This window comes from Cydia pomonella, chromosome 1 (genome assembly GCF_033807575.1).
Source record: "Cydia pomonella isolate Wapato2018A chromosome 1, ilCydPomo1, whole genome shotgun sequence".
NCBI classification, from domain to species: Eukaryota; Metazoa; Arthropoda; class Insecta; order Lepidoptera; family Tortricidae; genus Cydia; species Cydia pomonella.
In genome coordinates, this window is record NC_084703.1 from 21,300,002 (window position 1) to 21,323,289 (window position 23,288).

A 23,288-nucleotide genomic window follows, 5' to 3' on the forward strand; every position below is an offset into this window, starting at 1 on the left:
TGCTTTCGTATATCCGGATGTACTCCTCTACAGCTATCAAAGCTATACAGGGCGCAATTCTTAACCGATTCTCGAGAAATTTTGTAACCAGATTCTATAATTATATGGAATGGTATTGTTTGTCGATCCGATTTTTGTAATTTTTTCAAAATGCGGTCTTTGGCATAAAGGACTTACTCGCCAATATAGTGTATGCCGTTGTAAGTTCACTGTGATAACGACTTAACGAAGTAACTATATTCCCTTTTACATTTTCTAAGCTTAACGTGAAGTTTACAACTCACATAGCCTCTAGTACATAAGTAATGGTTGCTTGTTGCTAGGCCTACATGAATTAAGCATATTTGAACTTGAACTTGTTAAGTAATCAATCAACATAAACTTAATTTGTTCTCACTGTACCTTTGCAGACTCCGCTGATTGAGATTACTCGTACAATAATAAGAAACAAATATTAAATGTATTCACAAGTACAAAATAACAGCCGCGCATTTTCCATTTATGATATTTTCGTTTTTATTTTTAATCGATTTATATATTTTATTTATAGGTAGAGGCCGGACATAATTACCTACGGATTCATATCATAAAAGTTAGTACAGTGAAAATGTAACGTAGTCAGTGTGTACGGTACCTAGCGAGTAGTTTGGACTAAAAGATATCAGTTTGCTGCCTGTCTGTTTATGACTGATCCATAAATGTATAGTGTTCGTTCGTTGTTAACAAAGCAGCGGTCAAGACGCTAAGAGGGGTTTCTTGTCCGCGGGCGCGCTTTCCGCCGCCCGTCATCCGTTCATATTGAGATTGATGTTAGCGCCGCGCGGCTCGAGCGTCCGCGTCGAGCGGAATACTAAGAGGGCAGACCGACCATTCTTCGCTCAATTAGCCCCCGATCCGACGGGGTTTTGTCTCGGCCCCGCGATGACGCCCCAACACTTCGCCGCATACCAAATTAACGTCATATTTTTCATGTAAGCCCCCGATTAAACTACCGCAATGAGCCTTAACTTGGCCCTCTTCGAGACTTTACCACTTGGAAGTAACTTACATCGAATTCTTAACGGGCCATTGTATTAATTTCGTGATTTTCGATAATATTTAAAAGAGCACACAGATTTCGAGCATAACTTAGAACTTTTAAACTCATTTTAAATTAATGTTTGTAATTTGAGATTTAAATAGGTACATTTAATTTGAATAAAAGCTTCCAATTTATCTTACAGATTAAAGGAAAAGAAGGAAGGGAAGGATTACAACTTTACCTATGCTTGGTGCATTACATGTGCAGTAGTGCATTGCGGTTTTTAAAACAAATTATAGTAAACTGTACATGGTAATCCATTACGTAACGAGAATCGAAGCTGTAAATATCTATGCATATGTACCGGAATCTACCATGGTGTTTAACGTACGTCATAAGTGCTAACAGGAAAGCAACACAAAGTTAAAGGTTCGAAGCTACTATTGATAATTACTAGTCGTTTCATTATTACCATGAAATTAGCATAGCTTTTTAAATGGGCGTTAACAACTCCGTGGCTTTTGTGCCGTAACATCAAAATAAATTATTTAGATGTAAATACGCCCGAAAAAAATACAATCTAAGAATAGTATTACATATTTATTTGACAAATAAGGTTCGAATCTTAAGTTGTACCTGTAGTTCACATTATTTATAATAAGAGTATTAAGTTTAAAAAATATATAATGATTTAATTACTTATACACGTAAGAAAAGGTCAGCCAAATAAAATAATTTAAGTTCATACATTAAGATTCCTCGCAGGGTTCTTATTCACTAAAGTTACTGTACTGGCAGCATTGCTAAATTTTTCACATCTCGTTACTGAATATTTTATATTTTTCTATAGTGCCTTCAAGCGTTAACCCCTTGCATGTTAAATATATTTAAGTCCATAACCGATAAAATCAAACAGTATTTTATTCTAGATCTTAATACCCGGTTTCATAAAAGGGATTGAAGTTATTTAGGACAAAATATGTCACAATGGAACATAATTAATTGATACGTAATAAAAAAAATATAGTTTGAAACCGTTTTGTATTTTAACCGACTTCCAAAAAGGAGGAGGTTATCAAATCCACCGGTTTTTTTCGTATGTATGTTACCTCAGAACTCCGTCATTTGTGAACCGATAAGAAAAATTGTTATTCTGTTTGAATGTATATGTATAGTTCCAAGTTGTAACAGTGACGATCCGGGTTCAATCTCCGGATGTAAATGCAGACTTTTTGTAGTTGATGACCGTTAGGGGAAAGACAAAGCGAACAAGAACGACCTGGCTTCCTTACTAGTACACAAAAATCTCCTCTAAAAGTACGTATCGCAAATTATGGAAAATATCTAAAAGTGCCCCTGCGGAGTAAATATACAGGGTGAAATTGTTATGTTTAACCATACGCTGAGGGGTGGATATGTAGATCATGGTTTTTTTTTCGCCATTTTGGGGTTGACCCCCTAGTAAAACTTTTTCAGTATGACCCACATATTCACCTCTCTATAATTAGAACAACCGAAATTCATATTTGTGTATCTAAGTTAAATAGACATATCACAATATTACCAAATGCTATTTTGCTATCAGCAAGACTGAGAGAGATGTAATGCAAATGATTTATTGGTGCAGTTAAACACTTATGTATAATTGTATAAATTAGTTCAATAAAGCACAATGAACGCAGGCCATCGACGTCGCCAGCGCAATTGAATGAGCAACTGACGGAATGACAGGCCGCGAAATTTGTCAATTCAATTTTTGTTAAGTACCTATCTACTTTGAAAATGTGTTCTTAGCAAAGACTAGTTTCCTTTCTTAATAATAATAATAAGTTGTATGAGAGGTATGGTTAAACGTATTACTAATAAGTTTAAAAGTCGCTTAAAAATAATTATAAATGGGATTTTATATATTTATGTATGGATTGAGCACTCTATGCTTAACAATTTTTTTATACAACGATGGTGGCAAACAAACATACGAGCCACCTGTTAGTAAGAGTCACCGCAGCCTATGGACGCCTGCAATTCCAGAGGTGTTATATGCGCGTTGCCGACCCTTAAAAAATCTGTACATTCCTTTTTAGGGTTCCGTAGCCAAATGGCAAAAAACGGAACCCTTATAGATTCGTCATGTCCTTCTGTCTGTCCGATTCTGTCACAGCCACTTTTTTCCGAAACTATAAAAGCTATACTGTTCAAACTTGGTAAGTAGATGTATTCTATGAACCGCATTATGATGTTTACACAAAAATAGAAAAAAAACAATAAATTTTGGGGGTTCCCCATACTTAGAACTGAAACTCAAAAAATCTTTTTTCATCAAACCCATACGTGTGGGGTATCTATGGATAGGTCTTTAAAAATGATATTGAGGTTTCTAATATCATTTTTTTCTAAAGTGAATAGTTTGCGCGAGAGACACTTCCAAAGTGGTAAAAAGTGTGTCCCCCCCCCCCCCCCGTAACTTCTAAAATAACAGAATGAAAAATCTAAAAAAAATATATGATATACATTGCCATGCAAACTTCCACCGAAAATTGGTTCGAACGAGATCTAGTAAGTAGTTTTTTTTTAATACGTCATAAAAATTAAAAAAAAAATTTTTTTTTCATCAAACCCGTACGTGTGGGGTATCTAAGGATAGGTCTTCAAAAATGATATTTAGGTTTCTAATATCATTTTTTTCTAAACTGAATAGTTTGCGCGAGAGACACTTCCAAAGTGAAAAAAAGTGTGTCCCCCCCCCCTGTAACTTCTAAAATAACGGAATGAAAAATGTAAAAAAAATATATGATATACATTACCATGCAAACTTCCAACGAAAATTGGTTTGAACCAGATCTAGTAAGTAGTTTTTTTTTAATACGTCATAAAAATTAAAAAGAAAAATTTTTTTCATCAAACCCATACGTGTGGGGTATCTAAGGATAGGTCTTCAAAAATGATATTTAGGTTTCTAATATCATTTTTTTCTAAACTGAATAGTTTGCGCGAGAGACACTTCCAAAGTGAAAAAAAGTGTGTCCCCCCCCCCTGTAACTTCTAAAATAACGGAATGAAAAATCTAAAAAAAATATATGATATACATTACCATGCAAACTTCCAACGAAAATTGGTTTGAACCAGATCTAGTAAGTAGTTTTTTTAATACGTCATAAATGGTACGGAACCCTTCATGGGCGAGTCCGACTCGCACTTGGCCGCTTTTTTGATTGCTCTATGGTTCTCAGTGGAAAAATTATTGAAAATGGAAAAATGGATTAAAATCGGGTGATTCGGCCAAGTAACCCGAGTATGTTCGAGGTGAACGCATTAACATACTTATTATTAATTTTATTAGACGCGAAAACAAATTCCAATTATCAAGGGTGATTCAATATTTTTTTTATTTATTAAATCTCACCTGTCACTAGAAATCTCAAGATGTACAATAATTTCAGCCAAACCAAGTGCTTTTATACCGCATTTGTTTCCAGTAATACAATGTTTTATTATTATTTGTTTCCGGTGCTAGATATTATTGTTTTAATTTATTACACAGTGTTTAGGTTACACGAAAAAAAAGCTATAAAATGTTACTCTTAGCTAACATGTTAATCTGATTCACAATGAGTTTAGCTATTATATGTACCTATATGACTTTGTGAAATTTGTAACTTAAATTGTTTCACATTGTTTATATTTGGTACCTATCCAAAATGAATATATATTTTGGATACCATAGATTTCTGTTGCTGATATCTATACAATATATGTTTGTCACAAGACAACTTTTTAATCATTACTAGGGTGTCGTGTGATTAAGCTATCGTGAGCGAAATTCATATCTACTCATTTTATACGCATATTTGCATACTTATTTAGCAAATTTAATTTTGCTAATTTTGGTTTATAACCAGAAACATCTACTTCTATCTACCGGTCTGTATTTGTAATACCTTCTTTAGAACTCAAACAATGATAATACATAAATGGTAAGCAGAACGAGTATATTGATAATCCTAGATTATTACGACTACAATGGTATTATTTCTTTCGCTCGATATCTTTTGATTGCTTAAAAATACCAACTTAAAATACCTATAGTTTTCTACATAGTGCGATCTAAACTACACGTTGATTCCTTAGCAAATTGCTATTATTATAGCTATTTCAAACTTTTTGGTAAACATAGGTTTCTTTATATGCATCTCGACTCATTACCTACAATCCAACGAATCATCTGTCAAACCCTAACTAGAGATAATAGCGTGGTAGCCAAAGGAATGTTCTTATAACATTAAGGGATTGAAAAAACACCTAGTATTTAGGTAAATCTTGTATACAAATTTTGAAGTCAATATCTGTTTTTAACCTGACTTAATTAGTAGAAAGTTCGGTTGCTATAATCAATAATAAAATTTGGCATGTACGAGTATGTAGCTTGAATAGGTACTGTACAAATATAAGTTAATCATCGATGTAGTACAGGAGGCCTAGCCAAGATGACAATCTACATCAACAAACGCCAAACAAAAAGAAAAAAAAAATCGGTATGGCTGATGTTACGAAAAGTCACTTGGTTATTTCTATACATTTTTTTAAGTTCCGATTAGCGTTTTTATATATCTAAAGGTATATTAGCTATAAGGTATATTAGGTATTGCTAATCAATAATAAATAAATAAATAAACTATTGAAATAGGTAGTTATCGAATTTACAGCCGCTTCAATTTCGCTTTATTTCAGTAAAGGGCGGAGTTGACTTGTTGTCACTACCAGTATCAGTGAACTACACTTGGTTCACTTATAAAATAGATAACCCAATTCTAGACTGTTATACATAACTCTAGAATCGGGTTATCTAGTTTATTACTGAACTAAGTAAAATACAATATATTAAAATCGGTGAAAGTTAAAAGAACGGATAATATATCAAAGTATATTGGTGTAGTAAATAGCAGTGAATTTCTCCTATTTCTTAGGTAAAAGTGGAAGAATTGTGAACAATGAACTTCAAACGCTCTAAAAATATATAAAAATGCCACAAACCGAAGCATTTTTTACGCTAACCGTTGGTTTGATTATCCTGTCTACCTATCTAATTTTAATAAAATCATAATTTTAAATAAACTTTATCAATCTACCCGAAACCGTATTGGGTAATTGGAAACAGTCCGTGGGGGAAATGGAAACACTAAAGGTTATGAATCTAGTATTACTTTTCAAGTTTCTTAAGTTAAAAAATATCGTACTTCCAATCAGTATGTACTTATATAGTAGGAATTTATAAGAATACAAGGGATAATTGGGAACGTTCTCAATTCCTTACGTCCTAATTACCCCAAGTAATTAATATCAATCAAAATGAGTATCAGTCATGATTGTATTTTTGGTGAACTGGAAACCACCTGGGGTTTGAAAGCACATACAAAGATAATACCAAAATTTAGAGTGTTCAACTCCAAAAATTCTATGCTTACATCTATCATGGTGTAAATAAATAAATAAAATAAAAATTATAACAAAACTTTAAAATATTATGTTTGATTAATTGGGACCACTTATGCGTAACTTAAGAATCTTATAGTCACATAGGCACATGAAGGCCTCTTTTATGTTTGTATTAAACATACTCAAGATTTTTTTGTGCAATTAGAATTACTATATACCTATCTCACGGTTTTTTATTACCCGCCGTTCTCAATTCCCCCACCCTCCCCTATAGTTGATTATTGAGTTAGTTGTCACTATTGAATGATTGAGTAAATTTCTAATACCATTAAATGAGGTCAGTTAGTATGTCTATTTTATTAAAGATGTTGCCGGAAGGTCTCGCGGTCGCGTACGTAAATGGGTCGCTCGGCGCGCCGCTGCGCCGGCACACACTATGACGTAATGGGCCCTCGAACTTGGCCAATTACATGTGCACTTCTCTTGGGGCAAATGAGTTATATTTTCTTTATATATAAAAAAAATCTAGACTTATTGTTTGGTATGTTACATTAACTCTATGTTCAGTTCAGTTCTGTATCAAATACTACAAAATAGAAAAAAAAAACTAAAGTAAAGTATTTTAAGGTACTTAAATTATATAATCACTAAGACACTGTTAATTCAGTACAGGTATTGTTATGTTCATTAAATTGCTGTTCCAAAACTTTTTCATTTATAAGCAGCATGCTGATAGTTCTTTGATTAAAGAAAACACTTGGCCCGATTCAAACTTTAAGATAGGTACGTCGTGTGAAAAGTTACGTTTTTGTTTTGAAGAAACGTCACTTTTGACAATGACATATGCGATCCATTTCGTATGTAGACCTAATATATGACGTACCTATCTTAAAGTTTGAATCGGGCCGACTTGTGACTTAATCCACGATTAATTTAAGAGGCCGTTATCGATTTTAATCGCAAAAATGTCAAATTGATAGATGTAGTCGATGAAATTGTACAGTTTTTTATAATTATTAGAAATAACAAGTACTGGTTTCTATTAGCACGTCTTGTTCTTCATTTTATTTTATTTTTTTAAAACAGAGTCACTTAATTAGTAATGTTTTTTTTTCTGATGGACGTTCAGGTAAAACACTGATTACGCACGTAAAGCAATGATTTTAAAGCTCTTATTTGTAAGTTTAGACTACTAAAAATGGTAATTTTGTATTACACATATCCTGTACTTCTACTTTAATTTTTTTTATCTTTGTTATTATAAATTTAATGTAGTGTAAATGAAAGTTACACGAAATAAATTTTGTCCAGAAATAATTTCAAACAAGTGACAATTTCTCTGAACATCGACTTCAACGTAATTTTTGATACTTAAACAATCTACAACATTTGCTGAAACTGTTCTTATACATCATTTTGTATAATTTACCACCATGATTTTTTGATTTTTCTAAAACTGTCCTTTCTCGTCACATATTACCGGGGACGCAAACTTGTGACCTCATTATTAAATAGCAAGATGAGAAGACGTGCTAATAGAAACCAATACTTGTTATTTAGATATTACGTAACAAAAGGTGTACAATTTCAACGACTAGATCTATCAATTTTACATTTTTGCTCTAAAATCGTTACCGGGCTCTTAATCGGAACTCACAAGACCAAAAATAATAAAAGTAACGTCATTATTTGACATTTACTTACAGTTTAATAGGTTACATATTCTTTATGAATGTGCTTAACTACTCGATAAAATTTTGCCCTTTCTGGCATCCTATTTTACCGTTACAAGAGAACATAATATCCCTCGCTCGACCTCCTCGCACACCGCGTGCGCGCTAAGTCAGGATGATCACCAATCCAGTTTTTCGAGAATCATCTTTGTGACTCAGTTATCCTTCCATTCGGTTTCGACATCGATGAAGAGTGCTGCACGGCCAGCACGCGATTTGAGGGTGTATTTAGTACGAAATGTATAGTTTACCATTCTGTCATAACGTCCTTTTGACGTTTAATTTATTTATTTATATTGGATTATTTAATCCTTGTTACACAAAATAAAACACGTACAAAAGGCGACTTTAATGCTATAAGGAGTATAAGATAAGTTTTAAGCAGTACAACATCATGTTACTAAGTCCTATTACAATACATAGGTATAAACATAAATAATACACAAGCATAAACATACATATATTTATAATATTAAAACAAATACATTTACCTGCTTACATACACATATTTAGGAAATTCATATTTTATTATTTATTTATTAGATGAATTTTAAATAAAAGTTAAAAGTTTTCAATACCGCCAGCCAAGTACTCACTGGATTTTTTTAATGCAAACCAGTTCGGACACTGTCTAATTTTAACAGGGAGACTATTCCTAAGACGATAGTTAGATTTAGATAAATAAATAGTACAGCAGGGGCAGAATGGTTCCATTTTTATCGCTTGTTACTATTCCCGTCACTGTCGCACTTACATACTTGTTAAAACGTGACAGGCATGGTGACAAATGATAAAGAGCCGACCATCTTAGCCCTACAGGTTCGGTCAGATGATGCAGACGGAAAAAGATCGCCAAAAGCTGACGGAAACGAATAGCAGTGAAATAAAGGTTTTAGATGATCAGAATACTTTATGGTTCTATTTTGTAAAATAAATAATGACTGTTTACTTTATAACAACCAAACATCGTCAAAGGAGGTTCTGAATTCTTCAGGAAATTGTTCCCTGATTTCTTGAACAGGGTAGGTCCAGTTAGTCCTGAAGACATATAGTAATGTGGATATTTTAAGTACGTATCTCTGCATTTGCTCTCAAATAGCAGTGCTGGCCGAAACTTTAATGGACGTTAACCATTACAAATTGAAGCATAAACAGTAACCGTCCGTTTCGGTTTACAGTTCAATTTGTAATGGTTAATAATCAAATGCGATTAACGCAGTGATTAACGTTCGCTGTCAGATAATAATACCATTTAATTGCGACTTAAACATTACAGAATATGTTTTGAAAAGTCGGTTGTATTGTTTAACCCGCCTAGTGTATCCACCCAGAGACCTTATAAAAAGTTTTCCTATTCCATTGTATTTTAAATTTTTGTTTTAGCAAATAAAAATTACATTTGTCTTGGCAAGTTTTAGTTTGCGGGCAGCTAGTAGTAGTAGAAAGGGTAAAACCATACCTACGTATTTCGTTCCTTTGGCGACGCACGGTTTGCCATACCATACCGTCAGTCAACTATCGATTAAGTCAAAATAATTTTGAATTTATTTAATCAATTGATATAAGTTATAATTCTATCAATTCACACAAAGGAAATCCTAGCCGAATGGTTACAAGGATACCGTTATAACTGATCATTTAGATTTGCAGTAATATTTATTTTATTTACAAGAAAAGAATACAAGCTCTGGCATAACCCCTAATAGATCTTTAAGTTTTGCAAATACGAGCTATCGCTCTTACATGCCGTTGCGACTATGCGCACTTATACGCATAGGCATATGAAAAAACCGAGATATTCGGCAACCGAATAAAATAACAAACGTGATGGATGACGGCAAATATTTATACGAAAATGTAGGAGGAGGCTACGTTTAAGTTTGTCTACCTAGTTACATGTTAATATTTTTATTTGGTAGGTTTTAAGATTTGCATCTCAGCACTATTATTTAAACTACCTACTACTACTTCCAGAATATTTTTGAATGTGTTTATGATGATTGTTAAATACATTCAGTTTGTTTATTAAAATACTAGTTTCCAATAGACGTTTCGTTGTCAATCGCGCAGCCCGCGAACGCGGCGCGCGGCGTTAACGACAAATGCTTGCGTACACAACACAAGGTCTTGGACTGTGACTTCACCGTCTCACATCACATAAAAAATAGTTACGTAAGTGTCAAAGTTCTATTAAAGACCAGAATTTTTACTGCAGCATCAATTTAACTCGACTAGCTACTATGCTAAATACCGATTATTTAAATTCGAATAATTGTTAGAATATTTTAATTAGATATCTAGACAAAGTGCATGGTAGAATATGGTCAGGTTCTTGAGAGATTCTCTGCACGTCCACCAAACTGAACAAATGTGTCACCAGCGCCATTCTGTTCATGCATAACAATTTAAATACAATGAGCTCTTATTCGACTTCAGACCTATTTATAAATGTATACTGATTCACTCGTTTGCCCAATTGAGAAAATAAACAGCTGTCTTTATGACAACATTATAATTTAAATGTAAAAAATATAATACTTAAATAACTCTTAGGTAAATAAATAAGTATATACGTATTTCGGGTTCAAACCCCGTCTCGAACCAATGAGTTTTTCGGAAGTTATCTACCAGTCGCTTTTCAGTGAACGAAAATAATCGTAAGGAAACCGAACTAATCCCCACAAGGCCTAGTTTTACCCTCTGGGTTGGAAAGTCAGATGGCAGTCGCTTTCGTAAAAACTAGTGCCTACGCCAAATCTTGGGATTAGTTGTTATGCGGACCCCAGGCTCCCATGAACCGTGTCAATATTATAGTAGTAAAGGGCAACGCGAGGAAGAAGAAGAGTGAAAACTATAGGGCCATTAAATAACCACTCCCACCCTGAAAATATGGGAAGAAGTCATTATCACTAGGTTAAATAAACTCTCTTCCATCACCAAAAACCAGTTTGGTTTTACCCCTAGAGCCGGCATCACAAAAAAAGGATCTTCACCTCATTTTCATTGATTTGGAAAATGTCTTTGGCCGAATACCACGCAAGCTCATATGGCAAGCACTTCGAGCCCAGACGATACCTGAGCAATACATTAGAATCATACAAGACATATATAGCAGCGTAACAACGCGAGTGGTGTCAACAGCAGGTGTAAGCAACAGTTTTGAGGTCAGAGTCGGGGTGCACCGAGAGTCCGCTCTCAGCCCTCTGCTTTTTAACATCGTTATGGACTACATCACTAAAGATCTCCAAAAACCAGCTCCATGGACACTTTTATACGCTGTCAATGTAGTCCTAATTGAAGAATCACTACCGGAAATCCAGATGAATATGAACAGATGGCTAAAAGCATTAGAAGACAGTGGCCTACGAGTTAGTCGTGAAAAGATTGAATACATTGCAGTTTCTCTGGGAAAAATAGCAACAATCAACCTGCACCAACTATCGAAGGTACATCATTAAATCAAAAAGAAGAATAATTTAAGTACCTGGGGTCCGTAGTCAACATCAAAGCAAACACGGAGGATGATATATATCCAATAGAATTAAAACAGGCTGGCTCAAGTGGAGATGGCTCTCCGGCGTTCTTTGTGATGCAATAATACCCATTAAGACCAAGGGTTCAGTGTATAAGCGAGCAGTCAGGCCGACCTTGCTATATGGATCCGAGTGCTGGGGGTTGGAAAGCACGAAGAACAAAAAATGCATGTCAACGAAATGAAAATGCTTCGATGGGCTGGTGGTGTAACTAGACTAGACAGGATCCAAAATAGATATATTCTGGGGTATTTCAAAGTAGCCGATATACCCCAAAAAATACAAGAGAACCGCCTGTGCTGGTTCGGCCACGTAATGTGCTGAAATGAAGACCACATGACTCGAGAGGTACTAACCATAGAAGAAGGCAAAAGAAGCAGAGGCCGGCCACCAACCACCTCGATGCAGACAGTCCAAAAAGATTTGCTGACGACGGACTTAACGCCAGAAATGACGCAAAACCGCCAACATTGGCGAAAGAGTATCAGGAGGGCTGACCCCAAATAAAAGCCAGAGGATTTTGATCAAGATTGGAGATGGAGTTGGTAAGAAAGGAAGAATAAAAAGAAAAGAGAATATAATATAATTGGTGGCCATACGTCTAGCGCCTATAGTTGACGAGTTATGGACGCTGAGTAAACTTACTATTGTGTGTAAACTTACTGTTCTTTATATCCTGCTACTCTAAGGTTATTTGGAAGAGATCGATTACAGTGATAAGACCTGCTGTTGCTACTTTTTAAATCTGTTTCAAAATTTGTTTTCTCTGTGGTGCAATAAAGAATATTTACTTACTTACTTATTGTGTCAACTCACCGCGGTCTCCCCTAACCGAAATAGGAAAAACGAAATCCTAATGTTTCATCATGTCTGTCTATCAGATCGTACCTTTGTCACAGTCATTTGATTCAGAAGTTTTACAAAAAATATGATAATTAAAAATTTTCCAAATGAAAGGTGTGATTCGTTACTGTTCGTTACTCAGTTTTGAGTTCAAACCAATCAATAGTAATTGACAATACAAAAACATAAAATGGTTATAAGAATAACTTAGAAATTTCCAAGGTATATTTTAGTTTGATTTTAGAATCTGTCATAAATTGACATAATTTCCATTTTTAACTAAAAAAAATATTATCTATCTAATCGAAAGAAAATGGAACTTTAGGTACCGGTTTTTTTATTTTATTTCTCGCTCGTTACGTCCATAAAATAATAACGAAAGTAGTAATTTTCTAAAGCTCGTAAATAAAATATGATGTCAACACTCTGAATCGAGGGATCTTCCGCCTAATTTAAATATATGAAAACCTAAATGGTCGATGTCTGTGACAGTCATAGTGTAAATATACTAAGTTTGGGGGCTGTTCATATATATATTACTTAAGACATTTTTTACCACTTTACAGCTTTTCCCTATACAAATCTATAATTGAATCTCAATACCTAAATAATTTTCATTCGTTTTTTTTTATCCTGGATCACTTAAATTTTTCTTGTCGCGCATTGCCATGGTTACATTCTCATGGTTCAATATTTAAAGCTTTATTGGAAATAGTTAAATCCAATCCAACATAAATAAATTAAATCCAACAAAGAGTTATATATAATTTATTTATTTATTTAAACTTTATTACTCAATAAAAATACAAATGGCTAACTTAATTTCTTAAGGCATTCTCTACCAGTCAACCATAGGGCAAAACAGAAATTCTCGAATGTGGGTGCAGTGAGAAAAATAATTCAGAAAAGATGACAACTATAAGCAATTGAGAATAACTATTTACAATTTTGGACATTAACAACATTATTTACAATATTACACAAATGATATTACTACATATAAGGACTAACTCACTTGTGCTGCACTCAGCAGGTGATTGCAAAGCATACGTTTGAAAACAAACACACTATTAATAAAATTACACTTCGCACTTCAACATATATATTCTACTTTTTGCATATGTAGTAGATACATAAGCCTGTTACTATTTGTATGACAAACAGTAATCGTAAATCTTATTAAAGTGCCAGCCACTTTACCATTACATTATGTTTAGACATTTTGAGGTCAAACAAATTGATGTAAATTAAATTGCTTGATACGACGTCACCATTACCTATTATTTCTCATATCCAGAATAATAAAAAATAATTATCAACCTGGTGAATCGAAAATTACTAGCTAAGCTGTTATTGTATCGAACAATAAAAGTTACAATATATCTACGTGTGACGCACGTCATAATGTTTAATTTAAATAATTTTTCCTACTCCTCTACTGTTATCTGTCATTTATGCATTCATTAACACGAATATAAGAACATACATAAAAGGTTTCAAGAAAAGTCTATATTGTCTATTCCTCATAAAAGCTCTTGTGCTTTTAATCGCTATAACGTTACTGCGATTAATGGCTACCAACCTAACAAAACCAAAACGAATACAGTTTGAAAACTAAGTGCATTGCTGCCAACTTACAAAATATTCATTTGGTTGCATAGTAAAAATAATTACTTCATAAGTCAGAAACACGCATGTGACACCCGTAATATAGTAACACCCATAGACTACGAAGACCGCTTAGCGTTGCTTGTTAGTCTCCGTAGGCTACGGTGGCCAATATTGAGAAAAAACTGTCCAAAAATTTTATTTAGCAAGTAGCAAGTACCAGGGCCGCATGAGTTACGAGGTGTCGCTGACCGGCCGGCCCGGGGCGGGCCGGGCGCGTAACAAGGTATGCTCGCGCGTCTTGGCTATATACTTTTGCTTTGTTTACCTAAATTAAGATTTATTTTTGTTGACTCGTAGGAAAAATATTGTATGCAACGTTGTATAAGTAGGTCAAAAAATGCTCGTGGCGTATTCCTTTACAATGTTCGCCTACGCCTTCGGCTCCGGCTCACGTTGTAACTCACGCCGCTCGCCTTTTTTGACCCTTCTTATACAACTGTTGCATAAAATACTATAATGAGCGACCACCGTCCAAACAACTCGGATATACTTATATGTAAGGTATGCGAGTTCTACCAATTTTGCTAAGAATAAAATCTTAAATTTCAGTACGTGAAATGTATAAAATGCCTCTCAATAAGTTCACTAACATCAAATTGAATAGGCTCTGCATTGCACCAAGCAAATTGATGCTTGATTGCATGATGCCTTATAAACAACTGCTTGCACACATCCGCTGCACTAAGATTAAGCAACTGCAAGATGTGGGTCGTCTGTGTTATCACATTTTTATGATAAGTTTTCCAGTTCCCTAATCTTACTCAGACTCGACAAATGACGATGAACCTTGTCTAAATTTTTAACGGACCCCAGGCTCCCATGTGCCGTGGCAAAATGCCCTGATAACACGAGGAAGATGATGAATACATATGTAATAAAATAATGTTAAAATGATTAATTTATGATAAAAGTAGGTAAAGGCAGGCAGTGCTGCCGCTACTGCTCAAGTTGTAAAACGTCGCAAATACGCGTCTTTACTTTAGGCGACGGCTACGTATTTGCGGCATTTGCAATAGAAACCTTAGGTCCTTGATGCACATGTACACCTACCTACTATGCGCATTTTCATGAAATATAATAAAACAATACTAACTTCAATTGTTTTACACGTGATTAACTCGCGTTTAATGACTTAATTTGTCTCATGATACAAGCAAATTGGCATCGTTATCGACAACAAGTATTGTGCAAGGCGCTAGTGCTGGGTCACTTTTGATAAACTGCCCAGATAAGTGTACCAAAAATGTAACTATTTTCGTTAATTTATCGCGTATATGTACATGTGTGCGGACAGAAATTGAGGGATTGAGTCTTGGAAGACTGATAACACCCAGGATAACCCCGGACGAGGCAATCACTTGCATAACACTTTTATGTTACTTAAATTTTGCCTTGCTACACACAATTGGATTAACAGATGTGCGAAGTAAATGGATAAATAAATTAGTGTTAGATTAATAGGCATTGCTACTTTTACTAAGGCCTCTATTAGTTCAGTCACAGGTCCGTAGTGGCACCTAACTTGAAAAACATAGGTGAGCAGATACACAAATACAACTTAAAACTCTGAAGAAAAACCAAGTGAATTAAGAAAATTTAAAATAACAAAATCCACCGATATTCTTCATTTAGTGTTAGGAAGATAATTTAACGTAATATTATCATTACGATAAGAAAAATCATCTAATTAGAGTCAGACGAAGTTAAGTTGGCAGCGATTTTGACAGCCCAGACAGTGCGAGTGTTATTTTAAACATCAAACTTTTATTAAATTATCACGTTTACTTAACACTTGCACAGGCTGAGCTATCAACATCGCTGCCAACTTAGCTTAATCTTCTCTACTCTATTCTATCATGTTAAAAATCATAAATACCACTTCAAAAAGAGTAAGAAGTTAAGGTAGTTTTCGGAAAATAAAATTAAGAAAATATGTAGGTAAAATTATTAATATATAATTTATGTGTAATAATAGTACTTATATATAAGTACTATTATTCGAGTGATACACACGAGGTTAAATTGACAGCTTGTGAGCAGTTTTATCAGTTTTCGTTATATTATCATGTCCGCGGGATATGTAGTTATAATTAGTACATTGCACAAACCTACAAACCATTACATGTAAAAATGTTATACATAAATAGGAAGCGCCGGCGTCGATTTGGTAGATAAGATAAACTATATTTTTTGGTGTTCCGTACGCGAACACTTACTGACAGGCCAAATCGAACGTGTACTTGATATTAAACATCAAACCGATATTTGAATCACATTGGAATCATATCAGTTAGCGGTCATACGCGCGGGTGTGTCGCTCGCACTAATAACGAACACAAGAATGACAGCTAACTGATATGATTCCAATATGATTCAAATATTGGTTTGATGTCAGGTGCTCGATCGAATTGGCCTGTAGTTTCTGCTATCCCTTTGACCATGCGTCAGTCTGTCAACGGGCACGAGCACGTCCGACAAATTCACAGAATATGTTTTTGTTTTGCCGGTATAATTACAGAAAATAAAATCTTGTTATCTTAAAGCCGGTTAAAATTTATTTCGTCACTTAGATGCTCTCAAACAAAACCTGCTACTTGTTCCCCCTCCTTCTTCTTCAAAATTTTACATCAACTCTTTCAGTTTTCGTGCTGTCCGGCTGTGAAATAATCTACCCATTGATATAAGACGTGCCAAATCACTCCCCATTATTAAAAACCTATAAAAAATAACATTATTTTTTTATATCATGAAGGTCCTATATTCTTTTAAACTCCTTATCGTTGTTATGGATTCCTTTGTCATTTATATATGTGTATATATTTTTTGTATATAGTAAGTAATAAATGTAGTCTTTCTTAACTATATTTGTGTAGTATATGTATTATATTGTATTTTACCACATTTTTCTTTATTTTGCATCACCCGTTAACCTCGCTTCGTTCGCCGTCTCACTATCTGAAGGTTGTCTGGAAGAGATCGCTGTTTAGTAATAAGTCCGCCTGTTGTTACCTACAAATTTATATTTTTTCTCAATGTCTGCATTTTTTTTATGTAGTTTGCAATAAATAATTTTATTTTATCATAATAATCCTTAGTAAAATTATTTAAAAAATTAGGGAGATACCATACCCCACACAAGAATAGTGTTTTATTTCTTTTATTTTGTTATACCTCTTAAACATTACAATTAAATATTAAAAACCGGAAAACTTCATGTAAAGAAAAATAGAACGTTGTTAAGAGACTACGTTTATTAAAAAATTGGCAATTGTACGGAACTCTCAGAGCTGAAGGCAGTATTTTCTTTTCATGGTATTGGCTTAGTTTTTAACGTTGTTTGAGTAAACAAATAATGGCCCGAAATTTCCTTTCGCGTAGAAACAAGGTTTTATGAACGGTCTAGCCTATTCGGTCTATGCCGGAAACCTGCTGTGAGTTTTTTTAATATTTGGATGCAATTTCTCTTATCGAAAATCAAAATATTATGAATACCTAACACAAAAAACATCATTCATAGTTGGCATCTTTCTCTTATTGCCTACTTTTTTTACATAAATTTCACGGTCTTAAATTTGTGGATTTAAACGAGATTTGATTGAGAAATAGAAGGAAGGAGACTTGTAGCCTCCAAAACAGTAGTAAAATTTGAATAAATGCTTATTTTTCGGGTTTTTTTTAATCTGACCTTGAAAATACTGTTTGGTGTACTGTATTTGTTAACTCAAATAACTTTACGACCAAAAATGATAAGGTAACCGACAGAAAAAAGTCTTATCACAGTTAAAGTTAGCTAAACTCGTCCCACAAGCGACGGTTTTACCGCATTTTATTGACATTCATGTATACCGTTTTTTAGGGTTCCGTTAGTCAACTAGGAACCCTTATAATTTCGCTGTCTGTCTGTCTGCCACTCCATGATCGTTAGTGCTAGAAAGCTGCAATTTGGCATGGACACATAAATCATGCATGGCGACAGAACACTAAAATAAAATCTGAAAAAAAAAACCTTTTTTTGGGTGCCTCCCATACAAAATGTATTTATTAAAAAAAAACACTTTAAGCTATTCGTTTATCGTTGGATAGGTCTTTCAAAACGAATAGGGTCTCCAGTAATCATTTTATTATAAAGTGAATATTGTTGAAAAAAATCGCTCCGTAAGAAACAGTAAGTGTAAACCCCTTCTAACTCTTGAACTATAATCGGTCCAGCCGTTTTTGAGTTATCGAATTACATCCATTCATTGAGTTATTGCAAAAAGTCTGACAGAATGGTAACTACAGCACCCTATACTGAGCATGGCCTGACATTAATAAATGTTCGAGTTAAAGTGTAATTACAATTAAAATTGACAAATCCGCATAACTAACGCATTCTTTATGCATCTATGTTTGCATTCCGTTTTTAGGGTTCCGTTGTTTTGTATTCAATTTGGAATATAGGTATACCAAAAACTTGAACGTTTACAAAAATTCTATGATGTTCATTCCTACATCTATTGTAGCTATATTGTAAGTTCCAACTACTTGATGGTCCTACCTACCTATTAGTGTAGGTACATTAAATAAGTGAAGTTTTTTTAACGTGTGCCAATGAAATAAGCCCTTCTTTCTTGTGACATTCGAATAATATAAAGGTGACCATCCAGAGTCGTCACCAGGATACAAAATAACCGACACCCTGCATAACTCTTTCTACATCAATAACATTAATGCGATATATGCATGTTTACATATAACGTAAAGCTTTTAAGAAATGTGTTGTTGCCAAGATGCTAAATTGAATTCCATAACCTAAGCGACGGGACTCAAGCGTATGGCGTTTATGAGCAAATTAGCGGTATATTACGTGTTCCTGTTTAAATAGAGTGAACGCAGATAGTTTTCAACACTCTAACAAATGCTGTTTTTTTTTAATTTGTACACGCAGTCACTGCTGCCGAAATTGGTTATGATTGCTCCATTGTCATCAGTCATAGTATTTGTTTTTGTTTATATACATTACGAGTATATGCACATTTCACACTAACCGCCCAACTCCGATTAACCCGTTTGAAAAAACGCTATTTAACTGTAGGTGATAAATATATTCTTAAAATATACGACATTAAGTAAGCAGTTATTGAGGCCATTCATCCCGAGTGGCTACCAAAAAAACTATACATCCTAAATAAGTAGAAATCGAGGCTAATTGATAAGTGGTATAGATGCAAACATAATATTAAATTACATTTTAAATTATGACAAATATTTTCTGGAAAGCTTGATATTCTCTAATACCGTAATATCAAAGTCTCTGCAGCTAAAGGGATTGCAGAAAAAAGTTTGTTTTAGAAATCGCTGCTGTCATCCGCAGAGACCTATAGGAACATTATATCGTATGTACGTCTAACGTACATACAACATCATAACTACGTTTTGAATGAATAGAATACTGAAGAAAGTTAAATACGGGTCGGACACATCAGTAGGAATTAAATGATTAATATTGTCATTACAGTCGCTTCATTATTCCAATCACTAAATTGTCCGTAGTAATGCCTGAGTAAAATTATGAAGTAGGTTGTCATATTTTAAGACAGGCATAAATTACATAATTTGTATAACGATTAAATAAAACTGCCAATACTGTTATTTGTGTATTATTTTATTTTGCATTAATTTTATTTAAAATCCAAGTTCAAGACTAATTAAATATATTTAACTGAATCATATATAATAATATATAGCATTATAGATTTCAGTTTCATTTACCGTAGTTGTTGACTTACTGTTTTAAAGTGTTTTAGTTTTCGTTGTGAACACAATTTTCATGTTTTTTAAGCGAGAACGCTTGTTAGGCGGCTGCTTGTGCGGAGGCGGAGAGTGCTTCCCATTAACTTGATAAAGGTTCAGTCGCGAGTGCAAGAGCGAATGAGCTACATGAGTAAACAATAAGCTTTTTTTTATGACTGGCAGACTTCGAGAAACCTACATCGCACTATGCTTCGTTACGAACAAGGATTATTGGGTTATCCTTATCTACTCTTAAAACGTGTTATTATTTCATAATACTACAAAAAATGTCTTAACTACATTAAAATGACGATTGTCTGTTGTATGTGTAGGGCTTTAGCTTTAAGAGGAAAGGGGATGATCGATTCTCCATGTGAATGTTTTCTTCCCTGGATATTGACATCATGGAAAATATTTTTACAGAATTGTATGTATTTTAGTGGAAGCGGCCGAGCATCCGTTAGATTTTTTTAAATTTTTTTTAATTATTATAAAATTAGAAGCGAAAGACAAGGTTTATACAAGTTTTAAAATGCACCAAACTCTTAGCTTAGCTATGATTAATACATATCACATTGTGATAAAAAAAATTCAATACTGTTCATATCCAGAGTTGAAAATGGGGACTACGTTTGTATGGAAAGACGGATTCGGGGCGATCGTCCCTGTTCGTCTTAAACATTTTAAACAAAACAAATGTGAAAAAGCTAGCGAGTTACTACCAAAATTTTACGTACAAAACTTCTACTCCATGTATTTTCTTTGAATACAAATTTTAGAAACAAAAACTAATACCGGACATAGATATACGTTATTTACTTAAACGTTCATGCCAAGTCCCATGTAATTTCAGCGTGTCGTTTTAAAATGAGAGCGTTACTTCGATCGGGTTCTTGTCACAAACGTGACGTTCAGATGGCAACCGCAGCTGCATTACTACTGCGACATTACTGCTGCGGCATGGCGCGGGCGCTGCCTCTGTCATTATCCTTGACATGCAGCTGCAGTCATCATCCAAACGTTACATTTAAACGTCGTATAGGTACATAAGTTGTGAAAGTGTTGTAGATGAATATCACGCTACCAACTTCTTCTTCTACTCATATGAACTTATGAACTTCCAAACTTAAATAAATGCAATTGACACGTCCTCTGCCACCTTTAATGCATATAAAACTTACTGTATTTCTTTTTCACTAAATTGCTTTGACCCTTAAAATCAAAGTGATGTTCTATTTTTTTACTTAAGCTAACAACAGAACCGAGACTCTTAAGTACGAGTTAGTAATACCTGCACCTATATTATCGTTACACAACGTGATACTTACAGAGTAAGACTAAAACTCAACGCGTAGGGACTACCTATGCGTCAAGCACCCACGACCCATTAAGTCTACATTCTGACTACGGTTCGGTCAAGGTATACATACCTACCTAGTTGTTCAAAAGCTTCTGCAAAACCTTTTTAGGTTTCTCGCCAACTTTGCGGCTATAGGAAAAAGTTTCCTGCGTTCTTCCTATAAAAATAACTAAACTTCAGTTTAGAAGATTTTAACTGTTTTACTAACTTATGAACAGAACGGCTTAATGACTAGCTTAATTATTAATTAAAATAAGTCTTATTTATTTATTTAATAAAATTTACCTCTAAAGATCAACACTCAATAACATAAAATATAAAACTAAAATTGTACTTTTACCAAACAATGTAGGACCTATCTTACTGCGTCACTAGACCTTTACTCATACTCATACTCATTTATTAATAATATTATTACATATTACATGTCAAGAATTTTAATTTTAATTGGTAAATTAAATTACATTTTATTTTTATTTTTACCTCTTCAAAATAACTATCTCATTAAATAAAAAAAACATAGTAGTTTTAATTGTTATTTTAACACTAAGATTAAAGTTACAAGGAAAGTACATCAGTTATAAATAACTTTGAATTCGAGAAGTCATTCATAAAAATAAGTATTTGAAAATTAATAAGATAATCTCTTTAATTTTTAACTACATAAATATCGTTTATTCTAAGGCCCTTTGGTCGCGAGTGTCGCGACGTGTGAATGTAGGTACGTATTGTTAATATTGTGTACGAGTTACGAGTATCTGTATAGAATACCTACTGAACAATTACCCATTTTATGTAGGTGCCTAACTATGTGTACCATGACTATATATTAAAAAAAATATAAATCATGAAACCTAAAGTCGGTGAACCATATTTTATCGCTAGTCCTAAATAAAATAAATGTTGGTTTATCAACATTTACCTACTGGTAGGTTATCGTCTAGTCCGATGTCAGGCGTTTCTGGCAAGTTAAATAAAGCCGGCTTTACGGCCATTTTCATATGACTCTAACACAAATTCGCAAGCTGTTTCGCTGATTAATAATTATATTGTATTGCTTAATTGCTTATTTACGAAACTCCTTAGTTTACTTTTGTATAATACCATTTCCACTATAATAGGCAACATATAAAAAATATTGAGTCCAACATCGGCGCCGGCATGATTTGTAATGTAAGCAACTAGGTATATACTAGTTGGTGTATAGTTGCAGTAATATGAAAGCTAAATCTTTTATTATTCAAAATTTTGGCAACCTTGTATCTTAATTTATTTGTGAAAGAAAACAAAAATCCCAAGAAAGTTTTTGCAAACTTATTTCAATAGCCGGCGTGCGCACGTTGGCTGTCTAACTTTATAGTTAAAATTCGACCGAAGTTGACTTACCTTTGTTACCAAGGAAGCGGAGATGAGCAGGAGGGCCGCTAAAGGGGCCCCTCCAGCCCTCATGGTGTACCGCTGACAGCAAAAGTCGGGTGATGTTGAAGTGAGTGTTGCTAGGGCGCGACACCGACTACGCCGCGCCGCTGCCGAGCCGCGAATGACGGGCTCGTCGACTCGCTAACTTTGCGCTCAGCTTTACCATACACATAACCCGACAACATGCATCGTCGGCCTACGCAGCCTCGGAATGCGCTTTGTTCACAATAGGTACCTTAGCATGAAATTCAATAGCTAACAGCATAGGTTCGCTTAGGATCCATTAACAACAATAAATAAGTTCTGTTACTGTGTGTTGTTTGAATAAATTTTCGAGCGTTGACGTTAACACCAAATAAGTACTTGTCGAAAATGTAATATATTAGCATCGGAAAGGTGCGAATTTGTCTCGTTCTCGCGAACAAGTCTGAGCCTCAGTCCTGCAAAGTTCCATGACCTCACTCTCCTGCGCTTATCACATCGGCACATTACCATAATCAAAA

At 34.2% G+C, this 23,288-nt stretch overlaps 1 protein-coding gene across 2 annotated transcripts in view; it reads right to left on the reverse strand.

The window, feature by feature from the left end:
• Positions 1-22,914, reverse strand: part of LOC133527173 (basement membrane-specific heparan sulfate proteoglycan core protein) — a 204,374-nt gene extending 181,460 nt beyond the window's left edge. Inside the window, exon 1 of one of the 2 annotated variants that reach the window (XM_061864076.1) lies at positions 22,753-22,913. In XM_061864076.1, the coding sequence (XP_061720060.1) occupies positions 22,753-22,815 (63 nt within the window). In that variant the 5' untranslated portion in view covers positions 22,816-22,913. Of the gene's footprint in view, positions 1-22,752 lie in introns of both variants that reach the window. The other variant, XM_061864067.1, reaches the window with a different exon arrangement.
• Between the last annotated feature and the right edge of the window lie 374 nt (positions 22,915-23,288).